This window comes from Xenopus laevis, chromosome 8L (genome assembly GCF_017654675.1).
Source record: "Xenopus laevis strain J_2021 chromosome 8L, Xenopus_laevis_v10.1, whole genome shotgun sequence".
NCBI classification, from domain to species: Eukaryota; Metazoa; Chordata; class Amphibia; order Anura; family Pipidae; genus Xenopus; species Xenopus laevis.
In genome coordinates this window covers 661423-688153 of record NC_054385.1, presented here as the reverse complement: position 1 = coordinate 688153, position 26731 = coordinate 661423, and the positions used below count along the sequence as shown (strand labels likewise).

General features: G+C 47.7%; 3 protein-coding genes across 8 annotated transcripts; 2 read left to right on the top strand and 1 right to left on the bottom strand.

Annotated features, from left to right (window-relative positions):
- Nucleotides 1–1005: 1005 nt before the first annotated feature.
- Nucleotides 1006–9259, bottom strand: tbc1d25.L (TBC1 domain family member 25 L homeolog). Of its 4 annotated transcripts, none has more exons than XM_018229317.2 (6): nt 7757–9253; nt 6817–6923; nt 6365–6516; nt 6149–6270; nt 5721–5909; nt 1006–5243 (listed from the first exon to the last, which is right to left on the bottom strand). In XM_018229317.2, exons 1-6 carry the CDS (start codon nt 7796–7798, stop codon nt 3633–3635), a joined length of 2223 nt encoding a protein of 740 aa, XP_018084806.1. In that variant the 5' UTR covers nt 7799–9253; the 3' UTR covers nt 1006–3632. The 4 variants fall into 4 exon arrangements, with proteins under 4 accessions (XP_018084806.1, XP_018084805.1, XP_018084808.1 ...); XM_018229316.2 differs by having other exon boundaries at nt 6817–6926; nt 7757–9251; XM_018229319.2 differs by lacking the exon at nt 6365–6516 and having other exon boundaries at nt 7757–9259.
- A 5724-nt stretch (nt 9260–14983) lies between these two features.
- porcn.L (porcupine O-acyltransferase L homeolog) lies at nt 14984–21113 on the top strand (the record flags this gene model as incomplete). Its single annotated transcript, NM_001087954.1, is given in 15 exon segments — nt 14984–15024; nt 16641–16799; nt 17017–17209; nt 17318–17361; nt 17598–17779; nt 18082–18212; nt 18491–18508; nt 18725–18739; nt 19192–19317; nt 19406–19506; nt 19821–19897; nt 19993–20056; nt 20135–20220; nt 20442–20552; nt 20693–21113. Coding segments are annotated over 14 exon segments (1386 nt in total). The 5' UTR covers nt 14984–15024; nt 16641–16663.
- A 137-nt stretch (nt 21114–21250) lies between these two features.
- ebp.L (EBP, cholestenol delta-isomerase L homeolog) lies at nt 21251–25435 on the top strand. 3 transcript variants are annotated; one of them, XM_041571918.1, is made up of 5 exons: nt 21251–21877; nt 22902–23230; nt 24163–24199; nt 24341–24471; nt 24751–25431. In XM_041571918.1, exons 2-5 carry the CDS (start codon nt 22930–22932, stop codon nt 24969–24971), a joined length of 690 nt encoding a protein of 229 aa, XP_041427852.1. In that variant the 5' UTR covers nt 21251–21877; nt 22902–22929; the 3' UTR covers nt 24972–25431. The 3 variants fall into 3 exon arrangements, with proteins under 3 accessions (XP_041427852.1, NP_001080469.2, XP_041427853.1); NM_001087000.2 differs by having other exon boundaries at nt 21848–21877; nt 22898–23230; nt 24751–25435; XM_041571919.1 differs by lacking the exon at nt 21251–21877 and adding an exon at nt 21885–21941 and having other exon boundaries at nt 22898–23230.
- Nucleotides 25436–26731: the final 1296 nt, after the last annotated feature.

Below are 26731 nucleotides of genomic sequence, written 5' to 3'. Positions count from 1 at the left end.
CCCAACCTCTCTGGCCTTTTTATTATGTGCCCTCAGAACTACCACTCCCAGCTAGAGAGCACCAGTCTGGCATTTCTTCTTGTTCTGATTCAGGGGATCCCTAGCTCTGGGCCTGCTGCTTTTAGCCGACAGCTGGGATATGACACCCCGAGATTTTCCAGTATCTGTAACTTTATGTGCTATTGGGCTAGCGACTAGCACTGGCCTCAGTCCCACTCAGCTAGATAAAGGGAGGGCATGTGAGCGGTGATTGTGCATTTGGGGGGCACCCAGGAGGTGATAGGAACCAGGGTTCTCTGTGTGATATTAAAGGAAAACTATACCACCAAAATGAACACAGATCGTTCATATCATATTAAGTGGCATATTAAAGAATCTTACCAAACTGGAATATATATTTAAGTAAATCTTGCCCTTTTATATCTCTTGCCTTGAGCCACCATTTCATGATGGTCTGTGTGGTCCCTCAGAGATCACCTGACCAGAAATACTACAACTCTAACTGTAACAGGAAGAAGTGAGGAAGCAAAAGACACAACTCTGTCTGTTAGTTGGCTCATGTGACCTAACATGTTTGTTGGTATATTTGTTGGTATATTTGTGTGGACAGTGAATCGTACGACCCCAGGGGGCGGCCCTTGTTTTTTAAAATGGCAAATTTCTATTTATGATTACCCAATGGCACATACTATTAAAAAAGTATATTATTATGAAAATGGTTTATTTACACGAAGCAGGATTTTACATATGAGCTGTTTTATGCAATATCTTTTTATAGAGACCTACATTGTTTGGGGGTATAGTTTTCCTTTAAAAGGAACATATCACTTTTGCCATTTTCTTGGCACTTGGCTGGCAGATCACATACCTGTAAGTAACGGGCCATTTTTACACCCCCCATCTTATCAATCATTTTCATGGCTGCTGCTACTTGCGCTTTCAAGAACCCCAAATCCCCCCCCATATTGTACCCAATGGGATCAGAAAGTACAAAACACAAGAGACTTTATGAGGAATGATTTTATTTCTCAGCCAATCACAGAACCAGAAGGGGCAGTACTTATTGTCCCCAGCAGCATTGTGAGATTCTGCCCCTGGCCCAGCTGGTTTCCTAGTCCTCTTGAATGGGAAATCCTTATTCAGGGAATGATTTATGGAATTATGGGAAGAAGTGGGCAGAGGCCCCTGCAGTCATGTCCCGCACAGTCTCCGCCCTCTTCCAATACACAAAACTGACACTTTGCCCAGCTGAGTGGCCCCTTCCACACCCCAAAACTCAAGAGTAACTCAAGTGGCCACTCAAAGGTACTAGCAGTTCAAACAACCCAATGAATGAGCCATCTCATTGGCCAATAAAATGCACCCCCCATCCAATGCCAACCACTTGATTGGCCACTCAGTAAAGGCACTGCCAACATAGCCAACCCAATGATTTAGTGCTGCCAGAGCTGCCCACCCAATGGATAACTCATCTGAGCGAGCACTAAAAAAAGGCACTGGCACAGCCCCCAACTGCTGAGTAGCTACCAATGAAGGCACCCCAATGTCACTAAACCACATGAGGGCACAATGAGTCGCCAGAACTTGTGCAACAAACGAGGCAGAACCTGGACTGGCTGCTTAGTTAGGGCAACAGCCAAAATGAAATGCAGGGAGGAGCGGACTGCAGGGCAAGCCTTGGCTTGAGTGACGGGCACATTCTTCAGCAAAATAAATAGTGGGCAGACATGAGTACACACGGACGTCTCATTGTAATGTGCAAACCAATAAACATTAACAAAAAGTGTAACAGAACATTGGTACATGGAGGGCACAAAGGAATGTAAGGGCGGGTGGCACAGTCCAACAAGGCCACTGTATCCAACTTGGCAGAGTATCGCCCCCCCCCCCAAAAACACACATTACTATAACATTACACAGTAAAGCAGCATTAAATCACATTGTGCCCCGAGTAGGAGTGAGTGCCAGACTGTACAGCCCAACCCGCATTTTTTTCTATAATCCGCTACACCCGACCCACTGCTGTAACAGGGTGAATCGCTTCTGACAGTTGCTTTTCCTTACTCCCCCCAGCCACGGCCCACCTGCAGCTAAAGGGTGCCTACAGAGCACCCGCACAGTCGGGACATGAAGGATATTCTGGCCAAGTCCTGACCTGCTGCAGGACTGATCTGCGTTAATGGCAAGTAATACAGCAACACACACTCCCAGCAATGGGGTGACCCACTCCTACTGGGATCCCCCTTTCCTTAAAAGATGGAGCTGAAGGTCCGGCCGACAGCCTGACACCTCATCAACCGAGTTACCCCAGCCCCTCCTCCAAAATAAATACACATACAAGACTAATTTGGCTAAATGTGCAAATTAAATACCCCCTTAACTTGGATTCCCGTGTTACCTTATTAAATACCCCCATAATTTAATATTCCTTCTGATTGCCCATTTGATCAGGAGATGATCAATCTACCTTCATGCTCCACCCTTTCTATCCTATGGCAGTTAGCAGCCTCCCACCCTGCATAAAATGACCTCTGCAGCTTCCAGCTATAAATAACCTGGCCCGCAGCCTCCAGCTCTGAATAAACTGATCCCCACAGCCTCCAGCTCTGATTAAACTGATCCCTGCAGCTTCCAGCTCTGATTAAACTGATCCCCGCAGCCTCCAGCTCTAAATAAACTGATCTCCGCAGCCTCCAGCTCTAAATAAACTGATCCCCGCAGCCTCCAGCTCTAAATAAACTGATCCCCGCAGCCTCCAGCTCTAAATAAACTGATCCCGCAGCCTCCAGCTCTGAATAAACTGATCCCTGCAGCCTCCAGCTCTGAATAAACTGATCCCCGCAGCCTCCAGCTCTAAATAAACTGATCCCCGCAGCCTCCAGCTCTAAATAAACTGATCCCGCAGCCTCCAGCTCTAAATAAACTGATCCTGCAGCCTCCAGCTCTGAATAAACTGGGCCCGTACTCTCTTCTCTGTCCATTTTATGGGGAATCTCCATCTCTTACGGAGATGCTGGACCTTCCTTGGTCTAACAAGCCTCTAGCAATATGAAGCCAAGGAGCATTGCCTCTGCTGGAATAAATAGGCCTTACACAATCTTCATCTGCTAAGGAGCTCAGTGGGGCAGAATGAAGGTTTTCCTGCCTAGAACTGAGCTGAAATCCCCTGCTGGGAGTACAAACTTTTCCTAAGAAAAGCTCCATCTAACAGAAAATATTTTCTGATTGACTGAGCCACAAAACCAGTATGTGTCCTACATCCCTTTCTGAAGACCCCTAAGCAACCCAGCTACCCCCCCCCCGGAGGCTTTCAGAAACCTGCCGTGCTAAACACTCTAATGGGCGGAGGCCCGAGGAGCCCCAGAGTTACACTATGCACTCGGGCTGGTAGAGAACTCGGAAATCCCAGAAAGAACCTGCAATGTGACCCAGTTTGAGCAGACCTAGAACCTCACTGCTCGAGTGCAGGTAGTAATTTACTAGTTAATAGAACTAGTTCTACAGATATTTCAGTTAATTGGTAGCCAGTCCCCCCCCCCTTTCCAGCCCAATCGGCAAAGTAGCCCCCATCACACTAAACTAAATGCACCTCTGGGGATCAGGTAGAAGTGTGATTGGAGCTCAGAGCGTGGTCAAGAGGTGCTTGGGGATTCAGCAGCTGCCTCGTCACCCTCCTCCGAGTCCCACACCTTGGATTGCAGGTAGTCAGCAAAGAGGGTCTTGGCGCGGTGCAGCACCCGGTTCAGGTTGTGCCTCCTCACCAGCCGGTTGAAGTGCATGGCCAACTCGTCGTAGCCCATGTTCTGCTTCATGATCTGCTCGCGGTGCTCCAGCAGAATGGAGAGGCACAGGAAGAGCATAAAGGGGTTTCCACGGCCGAACTCCTGCGGCGGGGGGAGGCTAATTGGGCTGGGGGAAGCAATGGCGGGGGCATCGGCTTCCAGCTCTTGGTTTTCTTTGCCCTCTGTGTCAGAGGATGGGGTAATGTTTTCTTCTGCTGCAAAAGAAGGGGAACTCTGAGATGTCTGGGTGCAGGAACTTAGAGAAGGGGCAGATATTGACGTGGTCACTCCCAGAGAGTCAGGAGGTTTGATAAGAGGCTCTTCCTCCCAGACACTTTCATCATCTTCATCTTCCTCTGTAGGCTGTCGGACTTGGCCATAAGGGATGGCATCCGCATGCTCCACACAGTCTTCCTCCCCGGAGTCCTCATAGCACTTGAACTCACCAAAGCTTCCTTGTTTCAGCAGAGCACAGCTTTCTTCTCTGCTTGCTTCTGCTTTCTTCTCCTTCTGAACAACAGCTTCCGCCTTTAAGTTGCCGTCTTCTCCTTCTATTTCTCCTGCTTCTCCTCCTCCTCCCACTCCTTCTTCCCCTTCTATTCCTCCTTCTTCCTCTGCTCCCCCTCCTTCTTCCAATTCTCCTCCTTCTTCCCCTTCTTCACCGTCTTCTTCCCCTTCCAATTCTTCTCCTTCTTCCCCTTCCAATTCTCCTCCTTCTCCGCCCCCTGCTTCTTCTTCTTCCCCTTCAGCACTCAGGCCACGATCAGGCCGCATCATATGTCGCGTGCGGGAGTTTTTACGGCGTTCCCCTGGAAGACACGGCGGCCCAACTAACTCCACCTCCTTCTCAGGGGGGTCAGGAGGCAGTGAGCTCCACATCACCTCCAGCATGCGCAAGGCATCCTCAAAAGCAAATTCCCTCTTGAGTTCCAGCAGCAGCCAGCGGTAGCAGAAAAGAAGGTCGTCTGCCCCACGGGACAACAGATAGGAATGGAAATGGGGGTCGGAATAGTGAAGCAGGAGTTTAAGGTGGGAGAACTTGATGGACATGCACTCGCCATCCATACGGAAGTTGCCCTCCAGGCGCTTCATAATGCCACAGAAGCAGATAAAGGCATGGGCTTCGTTGTCCATCACGGCTAGGATGGGGGAGGCAATGTCACTCATGCCCTGACAGTAGGACACCTGCGGGTGGGTAACGGCGTAAGTACTTAGCAAGTCATGGAGAGCATGCAGGTGGGGGTTATCTTCAAAACCCGCATAATAGGGGTGCGTGCGATCTGTGCGCAGGACGTCTTTCATCACATTGCCCTGAATTAACTCCAGGTCCTCGGCACTGCAGCGCTGAAGCCACTCCCCCTTCAGCTGGTAATACTCGCGCGTCTTGCACTTCATATAGTCCATGCGCTCCTGTCCGCTGAGCCCATCCGGGTACACGTTCAGTAGGTACCGCCAGACCACCTACATAGACAGGAGACCCATCAACAACCACACAGCAAAGGGTAAAGCAAGCACTGATAGACACACGCACACACTATAAGAAGGGGTTGGATGGTGTTTAGCAAGTGAGGGAATACAGGGATATGGGAGAGAGCTCATAGTACAAGTTCATCCAGGGATTAGTCCGATTACCATTTTGGAGTCAGGAAGGAATGATTCCCCCTCTGAGACAAATTTGAGAGGGTTCAAATGGGGTTTTTTGCCTTCCTCTGGATCAACTGGCAGTTAGGCAGGTTATATATAGACTTAAGGTTGAACTTGATTGACGTGTGTCTTTTATCAACCTCACTTACTATGTTACTATTTTACACACATGGTTGAACAATCATTATGGCACAGCACTGTCACCAATGAGATCACTCAGCAGGCCAATCACAGTAGAGCCTGCACCACAGCCAATCAGTGTAAAGCTCAGACCAGAAACCCAAAAACACTCACCTTCCGCAAGGACGGCTCCACACCGCCATGATAAATGCGCAGACGCAGTTCCTCCGGACGAGTCAGCTGCCCCTCGTGGTTCAGGTAGGTGTGGAATTCAGCATCATTTAGGGGTGGCTTGAAAGGCTTCACATCCTCGCTGTAGGTCCAACTCAATGCCTGCTGCACTCTGGTTAAGGTGCGGCCCACCTGCAATACATAAGGGGAAGACTTGTGCTATTGGAGCAATGTCCCGTATCAGGGAATAAACAGAGCAACTGCGCCTGGTCCAGCAGGTACAGACTCCTGGCCTCTAAGCTTCTTACACTTTTGGCTTTTTGCATTAGGGGCAAACAGATGACACTTTACCCCCCCCCCCCATATGCATCACAGTTACCCTTCTCCCCCCTTAGAACTGAGAGACTGCTGATTGGGGGGTGCTGCCTCACCTGAGAGAGGATGGACTGTGTAAATGGCAGGGCAGAGGCAAGTGCTCGTTTGTCCCCCAGAAACAAATCGGTCCCAATAACATCCTTGGGGCTGATGATGTCCCAGTCCTCCAGCAGGGGGCCTGCAAAAAAGAGATCATCAAGTTAACAGAGCCGTAATCATTCCACAAACCCCCAGCCTGTGCCTCAGACTAACCACGGAAAGGCAAGACTTACTGTCCTCCGAGGGTTTGATATCAATCTTGAGCTGTAGGTAAGGCTTGGAAGCTGTGGAGAAGGCATTGCCCAAATCCCACTCGGACACCAGCGACAGGTACATCTCATGGCCCTGTTTATCCCGACCCAGGTAACTGATGCCAAAACTCTTCCTGCAGAGTCACCAGAGACACATGATCAGCCCCACCTGTACCACACACACCTTGTCTATAAGCTTACAATCTAATGCTCCCTCTGTGTGTGTACCAATCACTGCGCTGCTTGTGTATGTGCCCCTTATACAGACATTCCCCATCAGCATAGGAAGGGTTCTATACTGTATGCGCAGGGTCAACATTATCATATTTCCCATCATCCTAGTGGGTGGGTCTCATATCTCCTGTGTAGGAAGGAGTCCCCTCCCCTGAGGAGCGCCAGACAGGAGTTCCTATAGGGAGTGGGCGGTGTCTCACCCGCTGAGGTCGAAGGCTCGGATGAGGATGTGCTGCAGGACGTCCAGGGAAGTGATCTGCGGATCGACCGCGAAGGAGCGCGACTCCGGCTGCTGAACCCCCTCACACTTCTGGGGAGACACAGGGATCAGATGGGGAAAGGAATAAGGGTGAAATTAGGTGGGAGATTATCAGGGATCAGAGGGCGAGATTATGAGTGAGATTATGAGGATCAGAGGGTGAGATTATGGATGAGATTATGATGATCAGAGGGTGAGATTATGGATGAGATTATGAGGATCAGAGGGTCAGATTATGGATGAGATTATGAGGATCAGAGGGTCAGATTATGGATGAGATTATGAGGATCAGAGGGTCAGATTATGGATGAGATTATGAGGGATCAGAGGGTCAGATTATGGATGAGATTATGAGGGATCAGAGGGTCAGATTATGGATGAGATTATGAGGATCAAATTGTGAGATTATGGATGAGATTATGAGGATCAGAGGGTGAGATTATGGATGAGATTATGAGGATCAGAGGGTCAGATTATGGATGAGATTATGAGGATCAGAGGGTCAGATTATGGATGAGATTATGAGGGATCAGAGGGTCAGATTATGGATGAGATTATGAGGGATCAGAGGGTCAGATTATGGATGAGATTATGAGGATCAAATTGTGAGATTATGGATGAGATTATGAGGATCAGAGGGTGAGATTATGGATGAGATTATGAGGATCAGAGGGTGAGATTATGGATGAGATTATGAGGATCAGAGGATGAGATTATGAGGGATCAGAGGATGAGATCCAGTAAAGCGGAGGGAGACAGGTGACGGGGCGGAAGGAAGAGGAGGGGATGGAGAGATTCCTGTAATGACTGTGAGGGAGGGGATATGTTGTTTATAGTGAGATACAATTTTGGGGTACAACAACCCCCCCCGTCTCACTCACCCGGACACGGACGCGAACCACCTCCCGTTCCTCCTCCTCCATGTCCGCCCTCCTTCCGCCTCTCGCTTCCTCACGTCCGGCTCGTCACTTCCGGCAACACTGTCCATGCCGCGTCAGCTGCCACGAAGCGCTCTAGCCCCGCCCCTTATCAGACCTCCAGGGGAGGGGCCTGCCCGTAACTTGTCTGTGTCGCTGCCTGAGACTCTATTATTGGCCCAGCCCCTCAGGGAGCCGGTCCTTTCCTCCCAATATGTGGCACAAACTCAGTATCCCAGTCCCACATGTGCCCCGCCCCTGTAGCGCAAACCAATCCCCTTCTGGCTCCTGCCCATCCCTCAGCCAATGAGGTAATTCATCATGCCTGGAAGTAGAGAGCCCCAACTCACACAGCCCTGAACTCCCTCCAATTTCTTGGGCGCAGTTACATAAACAGCAGGCTCTCTGGGCTGCCTCTGTCTGACAAACAGGAGCAAATGTTATTTAACCTGAATAATGTCTGCAACGTGTCCCTGGTATCAGCACTGTGTACAATATACAGACAGGCGGGGGCAGCTCACACACCGACACGGATCTGGGGCAGCAATTTCTTCTCTGTGGTTGGGGAGGATAATACAGAAATCAGTGTGAGGTTCATGTTGGGGCCCCAGCTAAACTCACTTGCCCAGGGAGAGGGCCCTGAAGCCTAATAACAATAATAATAGTCACTGTGTGTGTGTGTGTGTTTAGTGGTACAATGACTGGTCACTTTATACAGACAATGTAGGAGGTTTATTCCCAGTCACATGACTCTGTGCTGCCCATCACTCAGGGGGACTCAGGATGATGAGAGGCAAGAGCTGCAGGAATAGGACAAATCAATCATCTGTATCCTGTGCATTCGCCTATGGAGAGCAGTCAACTGGGACAGGACACTCCCTGCAATCCCTGCTCCATGGAACATTCTGGGGAGAATCCACCCCCCGCCATGGTTTGTTCCAACCCCAGGGAAAGCTGACTGGACCTTTATTCCCCCTCCCCTGTTTGCTCCCAGGCAGTAACATTAGTCTGTCCCTAGTTTCCTTGTGTCTAATGGGAGGAGCCTGATCCAATCAGCAGGTCGCACTGGCAGGGCCTTGGCCGCCCCTTTCCGCAGGAAGCTCCGCACAGGCTGAATACGGCCCCGCCCAAGAGGAACGAACTTGCGGGCCCGGAGCAGCAGGATGGGCACAGGCCGAAGCACAGAGCGGCTACAGCCACACAGCCGCTCCGTTCAGTCTCTGACAGCTGGATAAACCGGCCAGAAGGGGATCGGGCTCCAGAGCGCTAAGCTTCGTTACGTGATGGCCTATCCATGCCTTCCATGCAGGCTCGGCTCGTTCCCCTACCGGGGAATTGGCTGCTGCTACCGGAACCGAACCACTTTTCCCCGATGTGTTTTGCGCCACCTACTCCTGTAGCTGCCGGCCCAGGTCCGCCATGACAGCACCAACTTCCGGCAACTTTACGTCATCAGTATGCGTCTATATAAAAAGGCTGCTGTCTTGGTAACGCCTAGCTCCGCCCTCATAACTGATTGGCTGGGCTTCTATAGCGTTAGCTCCTCTTTGCACGGTCTCACTCCGGATCTCTATCGGCTAGTTGTGCTAATGGGGCCCTTAGTCACCCGAGTTACATACATAGTTACATAGATAAATTGGGTTGAAAAAAGACAAAGTCCATCAAGTTCAACCCCTCCAAATGAAAACCCAGCCCCATACATACACCCCTCCCTATTTTTAATTAAATTCTATATACCCATACTAACTAAAGCGCTTAGTATCATGTTACTGACTGACGCGCCAGGCTTCATGGATGTGGGACATGTACTTCTTACCTGAGGGGCTTTGTCATTAGACCAGGCTTCATGGATGTGGTTGTAGATAACCCATGTTCTTTGGGTTATCTACAACCACAGTTTTATCCGGAGTCCCCAAAAATGTACCAACTCTGATTCCTAATAACGTTATCTGTTATCTACTGTGTATCCTGTGCTTGAATGGCTGCCCCCATGGCTACACAGCAGCTTGTTTATACAAACTATAGTAGTACTTATCTGTTATCTACTGTGTATCCTGTGCTTGAATGGCTGCCCCCATGGCTACACAGCAGCTTGTTTATACAAACTATAGTAGTACTTATCTGTTATCTACTGTGTATCCTGTGCTTGAATGGCTGCCCCCATGGCTACACAGCAGCTTGTTTATATAAACTATAGTAGTACTTATCTGTTATCTACTGTGTATCCTGTGCTTGAATGGCTGCCCCCAGGGGTACACAGCAGCTTGTTTATATAAACTGTAGTAGTACTTATCTGTTATCTACTGTGTATCCTGTGCTTGAATGGCTGCCCCCATGGCTACGCAGCAGCTTGTTTATATAAACTATAGTAGTACTTATCTGTTATCTACTGTGTATTCTGTGCTTGAATGGCTGCCCCCATGGCTACGCAGCAGCTTGTTTATATAAACTATAGTAGTACTTACCTGTTATCTACTGTGTATCCTGTGCTTGAATGGCTGCCCCCATGGCTACACCTGAGCTTGTTTATATAAACTATAGTAGTACTTATCTGTTATCTACTGTGTATCCTGTGCTTGAATGGCTGCCCCCATGGCTACACAGCAGCTTGTTTATATAAACTATAGTAGTACTTATCTATTATCTATCTGCTGTGTATCCTGTGCCCCATGGCTACACAGCAGTGTGATGGTGCCCCCGTTGGTAATGTAAAGAATGACTTGGGATATTTATAGTGCCAGATTAGAGTGCATTGTGGTGCCCATTATACACCTTGAGCAGAGTCTCTTCTATATGGCACCACCCTGTTGCACCTGCACATGTGCCAATCCCATTTAAAGGGAAAGACTTAAAGTTAAGGCCAATGACATGAGGCTGTGTAGATAAAAAGAGTTTTATAGCTGGTTATGTAGAGGGGAGATGGCATTTGTTTACACAGGGAACGAGAGCAGCTCAGGAGTAGAATGTTGTAGGTATGTAGGGGGGAGGCTTGTTGTTGCCTTGCAATGACTGGACTACATGACAGTGATGAGAATATTCAGGCACAGCTCTTGCTGGCGGTAACTGCTCCCCCGTGTAGTGGTGTAGTGCCGATACCCCTGTGTATTGGAATGTGGTTTCTTCTCCTTCCCCAGGCCCTGAATATCCGCACCCACGTGCTCAGAGAGGGCGGCACTTTTGTGCCAAGGTGAGTGGCTGCTGCCCAGTGGCACCGTTACTACTTGCCCCAATTGTAGCTGTGTCTAAGAACAGTTTTACCCTCCTTTACAGCTTCTGGGGCAAGGATGTGACCCTCCTGTATTCACGGCTGCAGAAGAGGTGACCTGTGCCAAACCCCGGAGCATTGGTAATAAAGTGCCCAAGTGTAGCCAGGTCTCTGGGGGCTATAGTTCTGAGGGGACGGTAAGAGCTGAGGGAACTGTGGGAGAGTGTGATTGGCTGTAGCACTGCTGAGCCATATAATGGGCTGGGGGAGAAGGAGGGCTGCACTAAACTCCTCTCTGTCCCCCCATTAGATTTGCAGTTTAATCAACTGGAGGGCCCCAATAGGGTGATCGTGCCGTCCCTGGCCTGCGGGGATCTGAGCGCCTATGACTCTGACAGAAGATACCCACTAAAGGTATGTTGGAGGCTGGAGCGTAGGAATGCATAGGAGTGTAATATACCTGCAGGTGGTGCTTATATAGACTACCCCTGTGTACTGTACATACCCACTCCTGTACCCTGCTCATTGCTCCATGCACTCACTTAGGTGTCTCATTTTGTGCAGCTGCAGCCTGATAAAGACTATATCTATGTGCCCCCACACATACGGAGGAGACCTGTTTCATGAAGAAAAACAACCTGCTGGCTAAAGAGAAGCTTCCTCACCAGGGGCAAGAGGGGCAGAGGGTGTGAGGTTCTGCCCTAGACTGGGGCCCCCGGGAGGTTCCAACTTACCATCAAAAAACTCAGAGGAGAGTGGGAAGTTTCCTCCATTGAGGGAGCAGTTGGAGCGCTTGGACATGAGACTTGTCATGATTCCCTAGTCCCACTGGGCACGGTCTCCCTCCATCCTCTTCCTCTCGCTTTCTGCTGCCAAACCATTGTCTCCTTACCAACCCTGCCCACAGGGGCCACAGGATCTGACTCCCAGCCCATCCTACATTAATCATCGTCAATTGCTCCTCTCCTGGGCCTGACTAAAGTCCACAGGGAATTCTCACCTGCCACCAATACTGTTCCACATACACCTGGGAGCATTGCACTGCCCACTATATACCTGCCTGGCACTCTCCTGCCACCAGTACTAGGGTTGCCAACTTTTATGGAAAAAAATACCGGCCTATCTATCTATTTATCTTTATTCCCTATTAATAACATTGGGATCACTGACCTTCCTATATATTTATCTTTATTCCCTATTAATAACATTGGGATCACTGACCTTCCTATATATTTATCTTTATTCCCTATTAATAACATTGGGATCACTGACCTTCCTATATATTTATCTTTATTCCCTATTAATAACATTGGGATCACTGACCTTCCTATATATTTATCTTTATTCCCTATTAATAACATTGGGATCACTGACCTTCCTATATATTTATGGTTATTCCCTATTAATAACATTGGGATCACTGACCTTCCTATATATTTATCTTTATTCCCTATTAATAACATTGGGATCACTGACCTTCCTATATATTTATCTTTATTCCCTATTAATAACATTGGGATCACTGACCTTCCTATATATTTATCTTTATTCCCTATTAATAACATTGGGATCACTGACCTTCCTATATATTTCTCTTTATTCCCTATTAATAACATTGGGATCACTGACCTTCCTATATATTTATCTTTATTCTCTATTAATAACATTGGGATCACTGACCTTCCTATATATTTATCTTTATTCCCTATTAATAACATTGGGATCACTGACCTTCCTATATATTTATCTTTATTCCCTATTAATAACATTGGGATCACTGACCTTCCTATATACTTATCTTTATTCCCTATTAATAACATTGGGATCACTGACCTTCCTATATATTTATCTTTATTCCCTATTAATAACATTGGGATCACTGACCTTCCTATATATTTATCTTTATTCCCTATTAATAACATTGGGATCACTGACCTTCCTATATATTTATCTTTATTCCCTATTAATAACATTGGGATCACTGACCTTCCTATATATTTATCTTTATTCCCTATTAATAACATTGGGATCACTGACCTTCCTATATATTTATCTTTATTCCCTATTAATAACATTGGGATCACTGACCTTCCTATATATTTATCTTTATTCCCTATTAATAACATTGGGATCACTGACCTTCCTATATATTTATCTTATTCCCTATTAATAACATTGGGATCACTGACCTTCCTATATATTTATCTTTATTCCCTATTAATAACATTGGGATCACTGACCTTCCTATATATTTATCTTTATTCCCTATTAATAACATTGGATCACTGACCTTCCTATATATTTATCTTTATTCCCTATTAATAACATTGGGATCACTGACCTTCCTATATATTTATCTTTATTCCCTATTAATAACATTGGGATCACTGACCTTCCTATATATTTATGGTTATTCCCTATTAATGACATTGGGATCACTGACCTTCCTATATATTTATCTTTATTCCCTATTAATGACATTGGGATCACTGACCTTCCTATATATTTATCTTTATTCCCTATTAATATCATTGGGATCACTGACCTTCCTATATATTTATCTTTATTCCCTATTAATAACATTGGGATCACTGACCTTCCTATATATTTCTCTTTATTCCCTATTAATAACATTGGGATCACTGACCTTCCTATATATTTATCTTTATTCCCTATTAATAACATTGGGATCACTGACCTTCCTATATATTTATCTTTATTCCCTATTAATAACATTGGGATCACTGACCTTCCTATATATTTATCTTTATTCCCTATTAATAACATTGGGATCACTGACCTTCCTATATATTTATGGTTATTCCCTATTAATAACATTGGGATCACTGACCTTCCTATATATTTATCTTTATTCCCTATTAATAACATTGGGATCACTGACCTTCCTATATATTTATCTTTATTCTCTATTAATAACATTGGGATCACTGACCTTCCTATATATTTATCTTTATTCCCTATTAATAACATTGGGATCACTGACCTTCCTATATATTTATCTTTATTCCCTATTAATAACATTGGGATCACTGACCTTCCTATATATTTATGGTTATTCCCTATTAATAACATTGGGATCACTGACCTTCCTATATATTTATCTTTATTCCCTATTAATGACATTGGGATCACTGACCTTCCTATATATTTATCTTTATTCCCTATTAATAACATTGGGATCCTTGACCTTCCTATATATTTCTCTTTATTCCCTATTAATAACATTGGGATCACTGACCTTCCTATATATTTCTCTTTATTCCCTATTAATAACATTGGGATCACTGACCTTCCTATATATTTATCTTTATTCCCTATTAATAACATTGGGATCACTGACCTTCCTATATATTTCTCTTTATTCCCTATTAATAACATTGGGATCACTGACCTTCCTATATATTTATCTTTATTCCCTATTAATAACATCCCCAGGTATCAGGGATAGTGGGTGGTACTGGGGGAGGGGGTATCAGGGATAGTGGGTGGGGTTAAAGTTGTTTGGAGGCTCAAGAGGTTAATATATAACCTAATGTATTTATTATGGAATATATATGAATACAGTCAGAGATATGTCTACTGCTAAACAATGATTGGGTGATTATCCTGTCAGTCGCCACAGAATTAAGGTTGCTATCATTGGCTGTCTCCCATTATTGTATCTCAACTTCCTGCTCTGCGATTGGGCAGTTTCTTCCAGTCCTGTCGTGTCATTGGCCCATGCGCCCATCAGTAACGTGTATTCTGGGAAACCGATTGGTTCTTGTCGAGTATTGATTAGCCTCTCCTATAGACCCTGCCGCCAATACTGCCTCGCCATTGACGAGTAAAAGGAAGCTTGTTCCGTTTCATTTCTGCGATTGGCTGATTTCTGCGGGGTCACCGAGTCATTGGCTGAATTCATACAGGCGAATTGACGATTGGTTGAGCGCTGGAACCCGAATCTTTGACAGAACCCCGAAAAGGAGAGATGATGGGAGAAAGACTGGAGTAGCTGCACGTGCCGGTAATATGGGGCGGGCTTGTCTGCTCACGGGGGCACAGTTCTTCGTGTGTGTGTGTGTGTCCCCATTAGCCGCTACATTGACTGCACAGGCCAGTGTGTATCAGTATATATGTGTGTATCAGTGTGTGTGTGTCAGTATATTTGTGTGTGTGTGTGTGTGTGTATATCAGTGTGTGTGTGTGTGTGTGTGTGTGTGTGTGTGTAACAGAGTGTGTGTGTATCAGTGTGTGTGTATCAGTGTGTGTCAGTATATGTGTGTGTGTATCAGTGTGTGTGTATCAGTGTGTGTCAGTATATGTGTGTGTGTATCAGTGTGTGTGTATCAGTGTGTGTCAGTATATGTGTGTGTGTATCAGTGTGTGTGTATCAGTGTGTGTCAGTATATGTGTGTGTGTGTCAGTATATGTGTGTGTGTGTGTATATCAGTGTGTGTGTGTGTGTGTGTGTAACAGAGTGTGTGTGTGTGTAACAGAGTGTGTGTGTGTGTAACAGAGTGTGTGTGTGTGTAACAGAGTGTGTGTGTATCAGTGTGTGTCAGTATATGTGTGTGTGTGTCAGTGTGTGTGTATCAGTGTGTGTATCAGTGTGTGTGTGTATGTATCAGTGTGTGTGTGTGTGTATCAGTGTGTGTTAGTGTGTGTGTCAGTATATGTGTGTGTATCAGTGTGTGTGTGTGTATCAGTGTGTGTGTATCAGTGTGTGTCAGTATATGTGTGTATCAGTGTGTGTATCAGTGTGTGTCAGTATATGTGTGTGTGTGTCAGTATATTTGTGTGTATCAGTGTGTGTGTGTGTCAGTATATGTGTGTATCAGTGTGTGTGTCAGTATATGTGTGTGTGTGTGTGTGTGTGTGTGTAACAGAGTGTGTGTGTATCAGTGTGTGTGTGTAACAGAGTGTGTGTGTATCAGTGTGTGTCAGTATATGTGTGTGTGTATCAGTGTGTGTCAGTATATGTGTGTGTGTGTCAGTGTGTGTGTATCAGTGTGTGTCAGTATATGTGTGTGTGTGTGTGTGTGTATCAGTGTGTGTCAGTATATGTGTGTGTGTGTCAGTATATTTGTGTGTATCAGTGTGTGTGTGTATCAGTGTGTGTGTGTATCAGTGTGTGTGTCAGTATATGTGTGTGTGTGTGTGTATATCAGTGTGTATCAGTGTGTGTGTGTGTATCAGTGTGTGTCAGTATGTGTGTGTGTGTCATTATATGTGTGTGTATCTGTGTGTGTGTGTATCAGTGTGTGTGTGTCAGTATATGTGTGTTTGTCAGTATATGTGTGTGTGTGTGTATCAGTGTGTGTGTCAGTATATATGTGTGTGTGTGTGTGTGTGTATGTATATATCAGTGTGTGTGTGTGTGTAACAGAGTGTGTGTATATCAGTGTGAGTGTGTGTAACAGTGTGTGTGTGTCAGTATGTGTGTGTCAGTGTGTGTGTGTATATCTGTGTGTGTGTGTGTGTATCAGTGTGTGTATCTGTGTGTGTATCAGTGTGTGTGTATCAGTGTGTGTCAGTATATGTGTGTTTGTCAGTATATGTGTGTGTGTGTATCAGTGTGTGTATCAGTGTGTGTGTATCAGTGTGTGTGAGTTATTGACTGTGTCCTCTCTCTCTCTGCAGTTTAAACCCAGGGGCCCCAGGAGATGTCTGCCTTCAGCCGCAGGGAGTTCTATGAGCAGCTTCTGTACGGCTGTATCTTGCCCACCGTGCAGCAGGGCCTGGAGCAGATCTGGCTTCTACTGCTCATGTGCCTGACATGTCGCCTGCTGTGGATTCTGGGTAAGGCTCACACACACACACACACACACACACGGCAGAGCCAAGACACGGCATAGACCCAGGGGATGAGTAGGGCTTCCTACAGGGAAGAACTGACAATTTGGTGGGGATTAATAAGGCACACAAAGCCATTGGAATATGCAGTGCTCCCTGTTATTTACATAATGGGGAAAGACTAATAAACGAATAACTGGCTCTCCCTGTTGCCCCCTGGCAGCTCTCCCCTCCCACCTGAAGCACCTGCTCACCATTGCCGGCGGCTTCTTCTGCCTCTACCACTTCTTCCAGCTGCAGATGATCTGGGTGGTCCTGCTGAGCCTGCTGTGCTACCTGGTTCTGTTTCTGTGCCGCCACTCCCAGCATCGGGGCGTCCTGCTGTCTGTAACCATCCTCATCTATCTGCTCATGGGGTGAGTGACGGGGCCCCTCAGTCTCTCACACACACACACATATATACAACATGGACACACACAGGTACTCGCCTGCGTCCTCATTGCCTTTCTGTGTTTGCCCCCCAGGGAGATGCACATGGTGGACACAGTGAGCTGGCACAAGATGAGAGGTTGGTGCTGCAATTGGATCAGCTCTTGGCATCACGTTTTGTACTCGGACCTCTTGGGAACTCCCCTGTCATTCTCCTTCACACACCTCTCTTATTGCCCCTTTCTCGTGTGCTTTATTCATGGCCATCAACCCCTTTTGTCTCATTCCTCCCCAACCCTTCCATGATCCATAGGCAGAGAATGAAGTGCTGCTGTCCCCTCACTCAGTCCCCCCTGCTGTCCTTTCTCCATGCAGGAGCCCAAATGATTGTAGCCATGAAAGCCGTGTCGTTGGGGTTCGATGTGGATCGAGGTGCCGTCCGCTCCATCCCGTCGCCAGTAGAATTCATGGGATATGTGTATTTTGTCGGCACAGTCATTTTTGGGCCATGGACCAGTTTTAGCAGCTACCTGCAGGCAGTCAAAGGCCAACGCTTGGTGAGTGGCTACTGCATTGAGATGTTCGGGGGAGATAAAGGGGGTTTGAAGGAATTGGGGGACCAGAGTGAATTCCTGGTTGGGATGAAAGCTGGTGAATAGAAGGATGCACTGGGCTGGGGTACAGTTACGGAGAGAAATTGAGGAGTATTTGTAGATGCATGGATGGGAAGAAATTTGGGGTGCTGGGCAGAATATAGGTGGGGTAGGGGCAATAAATAAGTGGAGGCATGTGGGAATGCCAGTATTAGGTCTGGGAATAAGCTGGCAGGACTGACGGACTCTTGTTCTTTACTTGGCAGAGCATCTCCTGGTTGTGGCGCGTGTCCCGCAGTTTGGCGCTGAGTATCTTGTGCCTACTCATGTCTACCTGTGTGTCGCCCTACCTCTTCCCCTACTTCATCCCACTGTATGGGGATCAGCTGCTCAGGAAGTGAGTGTGCCACCCTAGTATCACGCTTCTCTGGCCACCCGCTGCTTGTAGATCCCATGATTCCTTATTGTGTGGCACCTCATCCCAATGGCTGGGCATCAGCTCCCATGCTCTGGGGGTTTCTCTGTGGCAGACTCTGACATTTTACTCTCTGTGCCATCCTTGGTAGCTGTTGATATTGCCAAAACCCATTCCCAATATCTGTCTGTCTACTGTCCTTTTATCTGCTGTCACTCACCTTCCTTTCCCTCCTTGTTCCGCTTCCCCGGATCTTTCAGTAAGAAGCACAAAGCCAGGTAGGTTCTCCCGTCTCTGCATCTTGGCTCCATTGGCACAGAGAACGTCACTTTATCACAGTCCAATGTATTAATCACTGACACTTAAATTCTCCTGCCCCCCCATAGGACTCTGTGTGTACCCCTAGCCATTTTTCTGGGTTCTGTGTGTCTGTCACTCATTTCTGTGCCCTTCTTTATACCTAAAATCTTACTGCCTGCTCTTTCCTCTGCCAGAGGCCTGGCTGTACGGTGAGTATCCAACACAGGTAGGTAGGTAACATTTACCCCTGTGCAGTGTGGGTTTCATTGTTCTGTATGGAAGGGACACCACATTGTGATTCTGAAGTGCCCATACTGTAAGTGCCAGTGTCCATCTTATCTTTCTTCCTGAATATCCTCATTAACATTTTCAGTGCTGATGTGATGTTCATCCTGCACCCTCCCACCCTCTAGCGCCTCCCTTCTTGTCTCCCCGCAGGTGGTTTTAACAATGTCTCCCCCATTTCCTGCTTAGTCTTCTTCCTGTAGCTCCTCCCCCTCCTTGTCTCCCCGCAGGTGGTGTTAACAATGTCTCCCCCTTTTTCTTAGTCTCCTCCTTCTAGCTCATCTGTAGCTCCTCCCCCTACTCCTCTCTCTGAAGGTGGCGCTAACAGTGTCTCCCCTATTTCCAGTTTAGTCTCCTCCCCCTTTTCTCTCTGCAGATGGCTTCGGGCCTATGAGAACACCTCCTCGTTCCACTTCAGCAATTACTTTGTGGGCTTTCTGTCGGAGGTCACCGCCGTGCTGTCTGGGGTGGGATTTTCCGAGGAGAAAGATCACGTTCGCTGGTAAGTGCAGCTGATTGGTGAGGGTGGCAGAGATAATGGGGAGCATAGGGATCCCACTGGAAACTCTCCTTGTTCTTCTCCCTTGTAGGGATCTGACAGTCTCTCGACCACTAAATGTGGAGTTACCGCGCTCTATGGTGGAGGTTGTGACCAGCTGGAATCTGCCCATGTCACGCTGGTTGCACACGTGTAAGGCTCCTCCCACGAGGCTCCATATTGTTATTGTATTGGGGAGACCTCCCTGGGAGGTGACTGGGAATGAACAGAATCCAAACAATTTTGGGCCAATGCACTGGCACGGCGGCATTTGTTGGTGATCCCTGGGTTTGGGGGTGCATGGGACACAAATTGGGGACCCCCAAATACAAAGGTTCACTCTTTCGTGTTGATGGATTTTTTTCTCATGTTGTTGGGGACCCTGGGTTTGGGGGTGCATGGGACACAAATTGGGGACCCCCAAATACAAAGGATCACTCTTTCTTGTTGATGGATTTTTTTCTCAGATGTTTTCAAGAACGCTTTAAAACTGGGAAAGTTCCATGCCATCATTGTGACCTACGCGGCGAGTGCCCTCCTCCATGTAAGTGCATGTGCCTCATGTACCCCTGTATAACACTCGGGCACTGGGCCAGATCTGGAGCAGACATACCGTGACTGCCATATTGTGTGTTATAGGGGATGAGCTTCCATCTGGCGGCTGTGCTTCTGTCTTTGGGTTTCATCACATACGTGGAACACGGTGAGTCTACAACCTTGGCCTGATCCTGCAGCACCTTCCTGCTCCATCCCACCAATCCCCTCTGTCTTTCCCTCACAGTCCTGCGCAGGAGATTGGCCGAGATATTCAGTGCCTGTATCCTCTCCAAGAAATGTCCGTCCGGCTGTACCCACCGCAATAAAAAGGTCAGACTCCATGTGCCAATGCTCAGAACTCATGCCAGGCCCATAGCACTGCTACTCCATTGCCTGTTCTACTGAGTACTCTGCTCCAATGATAGGGGTGGTGGGAACAGTAGGTGCCAACCCTGGGATGTTAGCCCAGTGATGCCAAGTGTGGGTATGTGGGTGCTGTTTCTATGCGTGTGGGACCCGGGTGTATATACTGAGTATTTTCTTCCCTGCAGGGGCCCCTGGTGTACTTCTTGAACCTTATGTTTGGAGCCATGGCTATCTTCCAGCTCACCTACCTGGGTTCCCTGTTTGATACCGACTCCGAGGACTCGCCAGAGGAAGAGGTGAGATGGCGGGTGCTTTCCTTTTCTCTGGTGTTACATTTGTCCAGCCGTCACCCCAATAAGCTGATTAGTGTGCATTGCTGTCTCCCTCCCACCCTGACATGCATTTGTCTAATCGCATTCATTGTCCCTTGTGGCAGGGCTACGGGATGTCCCACACCATACACAAGTGGTCGGAGCTGGCCTGGGCCGGTCACTGGCTGACGTTGGGGTGCTGGTTGTTCTACCGTTTGATTGGCTGACAGAGGAGACATCTGTGCTGTTTGGGGAGTGGGTCTCCAGCCTTGGTAATGTGGGTGCAGCACCCTTCACTTGGGCATGTGGGGGAACGTGGGTGCAGGACAACCCTGAGATTGGCACAGCCCCCCTTCCTGGGCATGCCGGATCTTACAGAACACTGTGAATAAAGCACCCTGTCAATGTGTGTTTGTCACCCCGTGTGATGCCCCTTCTTCTGCGCAGTAACTGCCCCGTATGGGGGGGGGTGGGGGCGTTTGTTCTATGTCATACCATGGAGTAAAGGCCAACACTGGCCGTGCCAATAAAGTTGTTTTGTGAGGAGCCCTCTGTCCTGGAAGTCTTCTTTTCACTTATTCCCCTATAACTATGTGGCCTGAGGGAAACCATTGCTCCTGCAGTAACAGGTACATTGTGCCCTTTGGCTGCTCAATCAAATATCATGGTCTGTGTGCAACTATCACTGGATTGTACCAATAGGCCAGTGCAGAGGGAGGTTGGACTGATTGGGGAAAGGCTGCCTCCCCCTGTCTGCTACTTGGTATGGTCGCCTCTGGCTCTGCAGCTGGGCTACTGGCAGGCGTCTGTTATGTGCTGAAGTAAGGGAAGGGCTGAGGGGTATATGGAATAGGCCATTGGTCTCACGCTTATCTTAATGGCCGGTGGTTCCTAGGACGTGACAAGGGTCCCTGCACATGCGCAGCACTAGCCTGCCATTGCTAACGTCAAGTCTACGTAAGAAGCCAATAAAATGGCGGCGCGACTCCCTTCTCTCGCGGTTCAAAAGTCTGACGCGCGAAGTAATGTCAGTCTCTATGGCGACCAGGGAAGCCGCGAGCCAATCAAAGCTTTAGCCGCCCATTCTGCGCGCTTCGGCCAATCAGCCGATATGAAACGAGTGTCTGGCGATTGACCGATATCGGCTCAGTGCCCGCCCCCTAACCAAGCAGCCAATGAGACAACTCGTACACTTACTGATTGCTTAAAAGGGCGGGGATTCCTGGCTACAATAGTGGATTAGACCGCGCCCCGGAGAAGATCTTCATTCAGTGATTGGTCGCTGTTTGACAGACGGAGAGGTTTGTGCGGTGAGTTTGTACCCGAGCTGTCCGGGCAGAAACAGAGAGAGAGCGCCGGGTGTGAGGCTTTTCTGTATGTAATGTAGGGGGACTCCCTGCTAATGGGGATCCTTTCAATCTAAAAACAACTGGACTTGCTGAGTAATCAATGAAGACGTTTCACATCCGAGCAGCTTCTTCAGTACAACTGACTGGTGTGGGAAGTTCTGGGCATATAAACTCTTCCACTAATCCAATCCCAATGGCACTGATTGTAACTCCTGAAATTGATTGTGTGTAGTTACTGTGATAGGATTATCCAATGTGTCATGTGACCCTGGCAGTTCCACAACACGTCACACATCCATTCATGCAACTCTCACAAGTAACAGCTGTATCTAGGAGTCACATGACACATTGGATAATCCTATCACAGTAACTACACACAATCAATTTCAGGAGTTACAATCAGTGCCATTGGGATTGGATTAGTGGAAGAGTTTATATGCCCAGAACTTCCCACACCAGTCAGTTGTACTGAAGAAGCTGCTCGGATGTGAAACGTCTTCATTGATTACTCAGCAAGTCCAGTTGCTTTTAGATTTACCTATACTAGATATATATGGGGATGTAGCTGTGTGTGTGACTATATTGGGATTCTCTTATGTTATGACTGGGGGTGCATCACTGACAGACTGATCCCTTACTTCTCATTGGCAGACAGACTGATTCTTTACTTCTCATTGGCAGACAGACTGATCCTTTACTTCTCATTGGCAGACAGACTGATTCTTTACTTCTTATTGGCAGAGAGACTGATCCTTTACTTCTCATTGGCAGACAGACTGATCCTTTACTTCTCATTGGCAGACAGACTGATTCTTTACTTCTTATTGGCAGACAGACTGATTCTTTACTTCTTATTGGCAGACAGACTGATCCTTTACTTCTCATTGGCAGACAGACTGATTCTTTACTTCTCATTGGCAGACAGACTGATCCTTTACTTCTCATTGGCAGAGAGACTGATCCTTTACTTCTCATTGGCAGACAGACTGATCTTGTGCTTCTCAATCGTCACTATGGCTTCAGAGTCGTCCCCTGCTGTGCTGCATCCTTATTGGCCCCGGGAGCTGCGCCTGGAGGGGTACCGCCCCAATGACCGCTACGTGGGGGAGATCCTGGCCTTCCTCTTCTCTGTGTCGGGGGTGCTGCTGGCTGCCATGTGGCTCCTGACGGGAAGGGCCCGTGGGATGGGGACCGGACGTAGATTGGTCATTTGCTGGTTTACTGTGTGCGCCTTTATCCACGGTGTCATTGAAGGCTGGTTCTCCCTGTACCACGAGGACCTCCCCTGGGACCAGGCCTTCCTCTCCCAACTCTGTAAGAACTAGGTCTCTGGGCACTGCCACCTTGGGTGGGTATGCAAGTGGGCTGGAGGGGCATCATTACAGTTATGTCACCAGTACATGCAGTGTTATAAATATGTAGCATGAGCTTACCACTCATGCACACGGCCCAGACCTTCAGCAAGGGGAGCAGGCACTGGGAAACATCAAAGGAGGCTGCCACAAACCTGGTCCCACAAAGAAGTAGAGCCAGAGTCAGATTGTAAAAGGTTAAAAAGCTTACATTTTATTCTCCATAATTAAGAACCAGCGCCTGACGTGTTTAGTGTCTACACTATGACTAAGTATCCCTGGTAAAGGATAAGGAGAAGCTAGACCAACCAGCACTCAAACGGATCCACAGGACCAGAGAGGATTAGTTAAAAAATATTTTTATTTATGCAAAGTTAGAAAATCTATATCATCTCCATCCGCCTTTGCTGTACCGCTCTGTAAAGCTGGGGGTCTGGGGCTGGAGCACCCGGACCACATTCACTATTTGGTGAGTCGTTTACAATTTATTCTGGAGCGTTTTTCTCTAAACTATTGCAAGTGTCCCTGGTAGACACGAAACGCGCCAGGCCCTGGTTCTTAATTATAGAGAATAAAATGTAAGCTTTTTAACCTTTTACAATCTGACTCCGGCTTCACTACTTTGTGGGACCAGGTTTGTGCCAGCCTCCTTTTGATGTTTCCCAGGACGGCATCATTAGGCAAGTGGAGGCTACTACTGAGGGAGCAATTGGGGGGAAGCTCATATGTTTCTACCAGTTGAATCTCATGCCATGGCACAGCCGGGGGATTTCCTTTGCCCTGGGTGGGAGAGGGGAGGGCACTAAGTAATGATGTGTTGCCTCTGTGCCACCCAGTCTTTTACACTCTCTCTGTCTCGCACTAATGGAGCCTCTCTTATCTGTCTCTTTATAGGGAAGGAATATTCCAAAGGAGACAGCAGATATGTCTCGTGAGTACTTGTGTCATATGCTCCCTGAGCACTGTCTCTCTGCCCATACTGCCCTCTCTGTGATAGCTTCCCTTCTGTCTCTCTCTCTCTCTGTCATATCTTCCCTTCTGTCTCTGTGATATATTCCCTTCTGCTCCCCAGGGCAGATAATTTCACTGTGTGCATGGAGACCATAACGGCTTGGGCTTGGGGCCCCCTCAGCGCCTGGACTGTCATTTCCTTCCTGCAGCAGAACCCCCAGCGATATGTGCTCCAGCTGATTGTATCTCTGGGTAAGTGCTCCTCGGGGACGGGCTCATGGATCACTTGCTCAGCTCTTTCTCCTGTAGGTTAGGGTGAGGGGCACCACAGCTGGGCCTAGTGGGGTACAGGTATGGCTGGGTGATAGCAAGGGGTTGTGGCAAATAGGAGAACAAGACCAAGGCAGTGGGGAAGTTTGGCAACAGTAGGGCGGGACAGGGGAGACAGACAGTAGGGCAATACAGACACAGCAAGAGGACTACATTATTGGTATGCTTTATCTGATTGGCTGCTTGATGTCCCGCCCCCAGGCCAGCTGTATGGGGATGTGCTGTATTTCTACACGGAGTATCGGGAGGGGTTCCGCCACAGTGAGATGTGGCACCCGCTCTACTTCTGGTTTTACTTTGTCTTCATGAATGCTCTGTGGATCATCATCCCCTCCATCCTCATCGTGGATTCCTGGCTCCAATTGAGTCAGGCACAGAGGCTGTGTGATGCCGCCCCTTCCTCCAAGGCAAAGAGGAAATGAAGCATCAGCGCCCCCTATAGGAACACCGGGAACATTACAGCAAGCTGAGCCCAATTACTGAGCATTCTCCTGATTGGGCCGGGCATAGCTCTCACTGGCACACAGTTCTGCTCCCAGGCCTTGGCTCTGTGGCTATTACATACTGTAGGTACAGGCAGGAATCATTAGGGCCAGTCACTTGGTACAGATCTTGTTACTTAAAATTGACTGCGGATTTTCTTATCTTTGGCTGATTTGCCCTTTGCCCCTTGTGTTTACATAGACTGGGGCCCAGTGGGAAAGTGACATAAGACTGTTATTGCTACAGGGAAAGCTTTGCTTCGTATCTTTCACACTGTCTATATGGGGGTTGCCCCAGAGGATCAAGATCCGTCCATCTGGATTGACTTCCCACAATTCCCAGCGCTGTGTCTGTCTCTGGCACTGCAGGTCTGTGTCAAAAATAAATTGAGAGAATGTGTATTCATTGCTGTTTATTTGGGGAGCCCCCATTGGGCTGATATGGGGGTACATATCACTCTGGAGAAGCACAGAAATCAGCAAGTTACCATTTTTTTTTGCACAATTTGCAACATGTTTGGGATCCGCAGATCTTATATTATCAGTGTTTATAACCCAAATCAGCTTTTAATACAACACAAAGCCAACAAGTGGGTCAGTTCAATCATGTGACCTGGCACCTTGCACTACATGATTCCAAACCAGAGTACTGCCATCCAATCCAATCCAGTAATGCAGCAATGCCTGCGTCCCATTCCTATCCTATTGGAAGAATTTATACAGCAGAGCAGCTGTTAGTCTCCCACCTGTTACTCTTCTTCCGGTTAGTCTCCCACCTGTTACTCTCCTTCCGGTTAGTCTTCTACCTGTAAGTCTCCCACCTGTTAGTCTCCCACCTGTTAGTCTCCCACCTGTTAGTCTCCCACCTGTTAGTCTCCTACCTGTTAGTCTCCCACCTGTTACTCTCCTTCTGGTTAGTCTTCTACCTCTTAGCCTCTCACCTGTTAGTCTCCCACCTGTTAGTCTCCCACCTGTTAGTCTCCCACCTGTTAGTCTCCCACCTGTTACTCTCCTTCCGGTTAGTCTCCCACCTGTTAGTCTCCCACCTGTTAGTCTCCCACCTGTTACTCTCCTTCCGGTTAGTCTCCCACCTGTTAGTCTCCCACCTGTTAGTCTCCCACCTGTTAGTCTCCTACCTGTTACTCTCCCACCTGTTACTCTCCTTCTGGTTAGTCTTCTACCTCTTAGCCTCTCACCTGTTAGTCTCCCACCTGTTAGTCTTCCACCTGTTAGTCTCCCACCTGTTAGTCTCCTTCTGGTTAGTCTTCTACCTCTTAGCCTCTCACCTGTTAGTCTCCCACCTGTTAGTCTCCCACCTGTTAGTCTCCCACCTGTTAGTCTCCCACCTGTTAGTCTCCCACCTGTTAGTCTCCTACCTGTTAGTCTCCCACCTGTTACTCTCCTTCTGGTTAGTCTTCTACCTGTTAGTCTCTCACCTGTTAGTCTCCCACCTGTTAGTCTCCCACCTGTTAGTCTCCTTCCGGTTAGTCTTCTACCTGTTAGTCTCCTACCTGTTAGTCTCCTACCTGTTAGTCTCCCACCTGTTTCTCTCCCACTTGGCCCTAGGAGCAAATGTTGGGGAGAGCCAGTATCTCCTCCAAGAATTGCACCCTGGGAACTCTTAATTACTGGACAGGTTCAGAAGATCCCCATTACTTCCCTGGAAATACCATTAGGCTGGTAAAAATGATGGTTGATCC

Bases quoted from the DNA above. Each gene is read 5' to 3' on its own strand.
- tbc1d25.L (XM_018229316.2), bottom strand. From the start codon at position 7,798: ATGGAGGAGGAGGAACGGGAGGTGGTTCGCGTCCGTGTCCGG. The intron at 6,271-6,364 runs GTAAGTCTTGCC...TCTTTTTTGCAG, and splicing joins TATCAAACCCTCGGAGGACA to GCCCCCTGCTGGAGGACTGG. The intron at 5,244-5,720 runs GTGAGTGTTTTT...CTGTCTATGTAG, and splicing joins TGGAGCCGTCCTTGCGGAAG to GTGGTCTGGCGGTACCTACT.
- ebp.L (NM_001087000.2), top strand. From the start codon at position 22,930: ATGGCTTCAGAGTCGTCCCCTGCTGTGCTGCATCCTTATTGGCCCCGG. The intron at 24,200-24,340 runs GTGAGTACTTGT...TCTGCTCCCCAG, and splicing joins GGAGACAGCAGATATGTCTC to GGCAGATAATTTCACTGTGT. The intron at 24,472-24,750 runs GTAAGTGCTCCT...TCCCGCCCCCAG, and splicing joins CCAGCTGATTGTATCTCTGG to GCCAGCTGTATGGGGATGTG.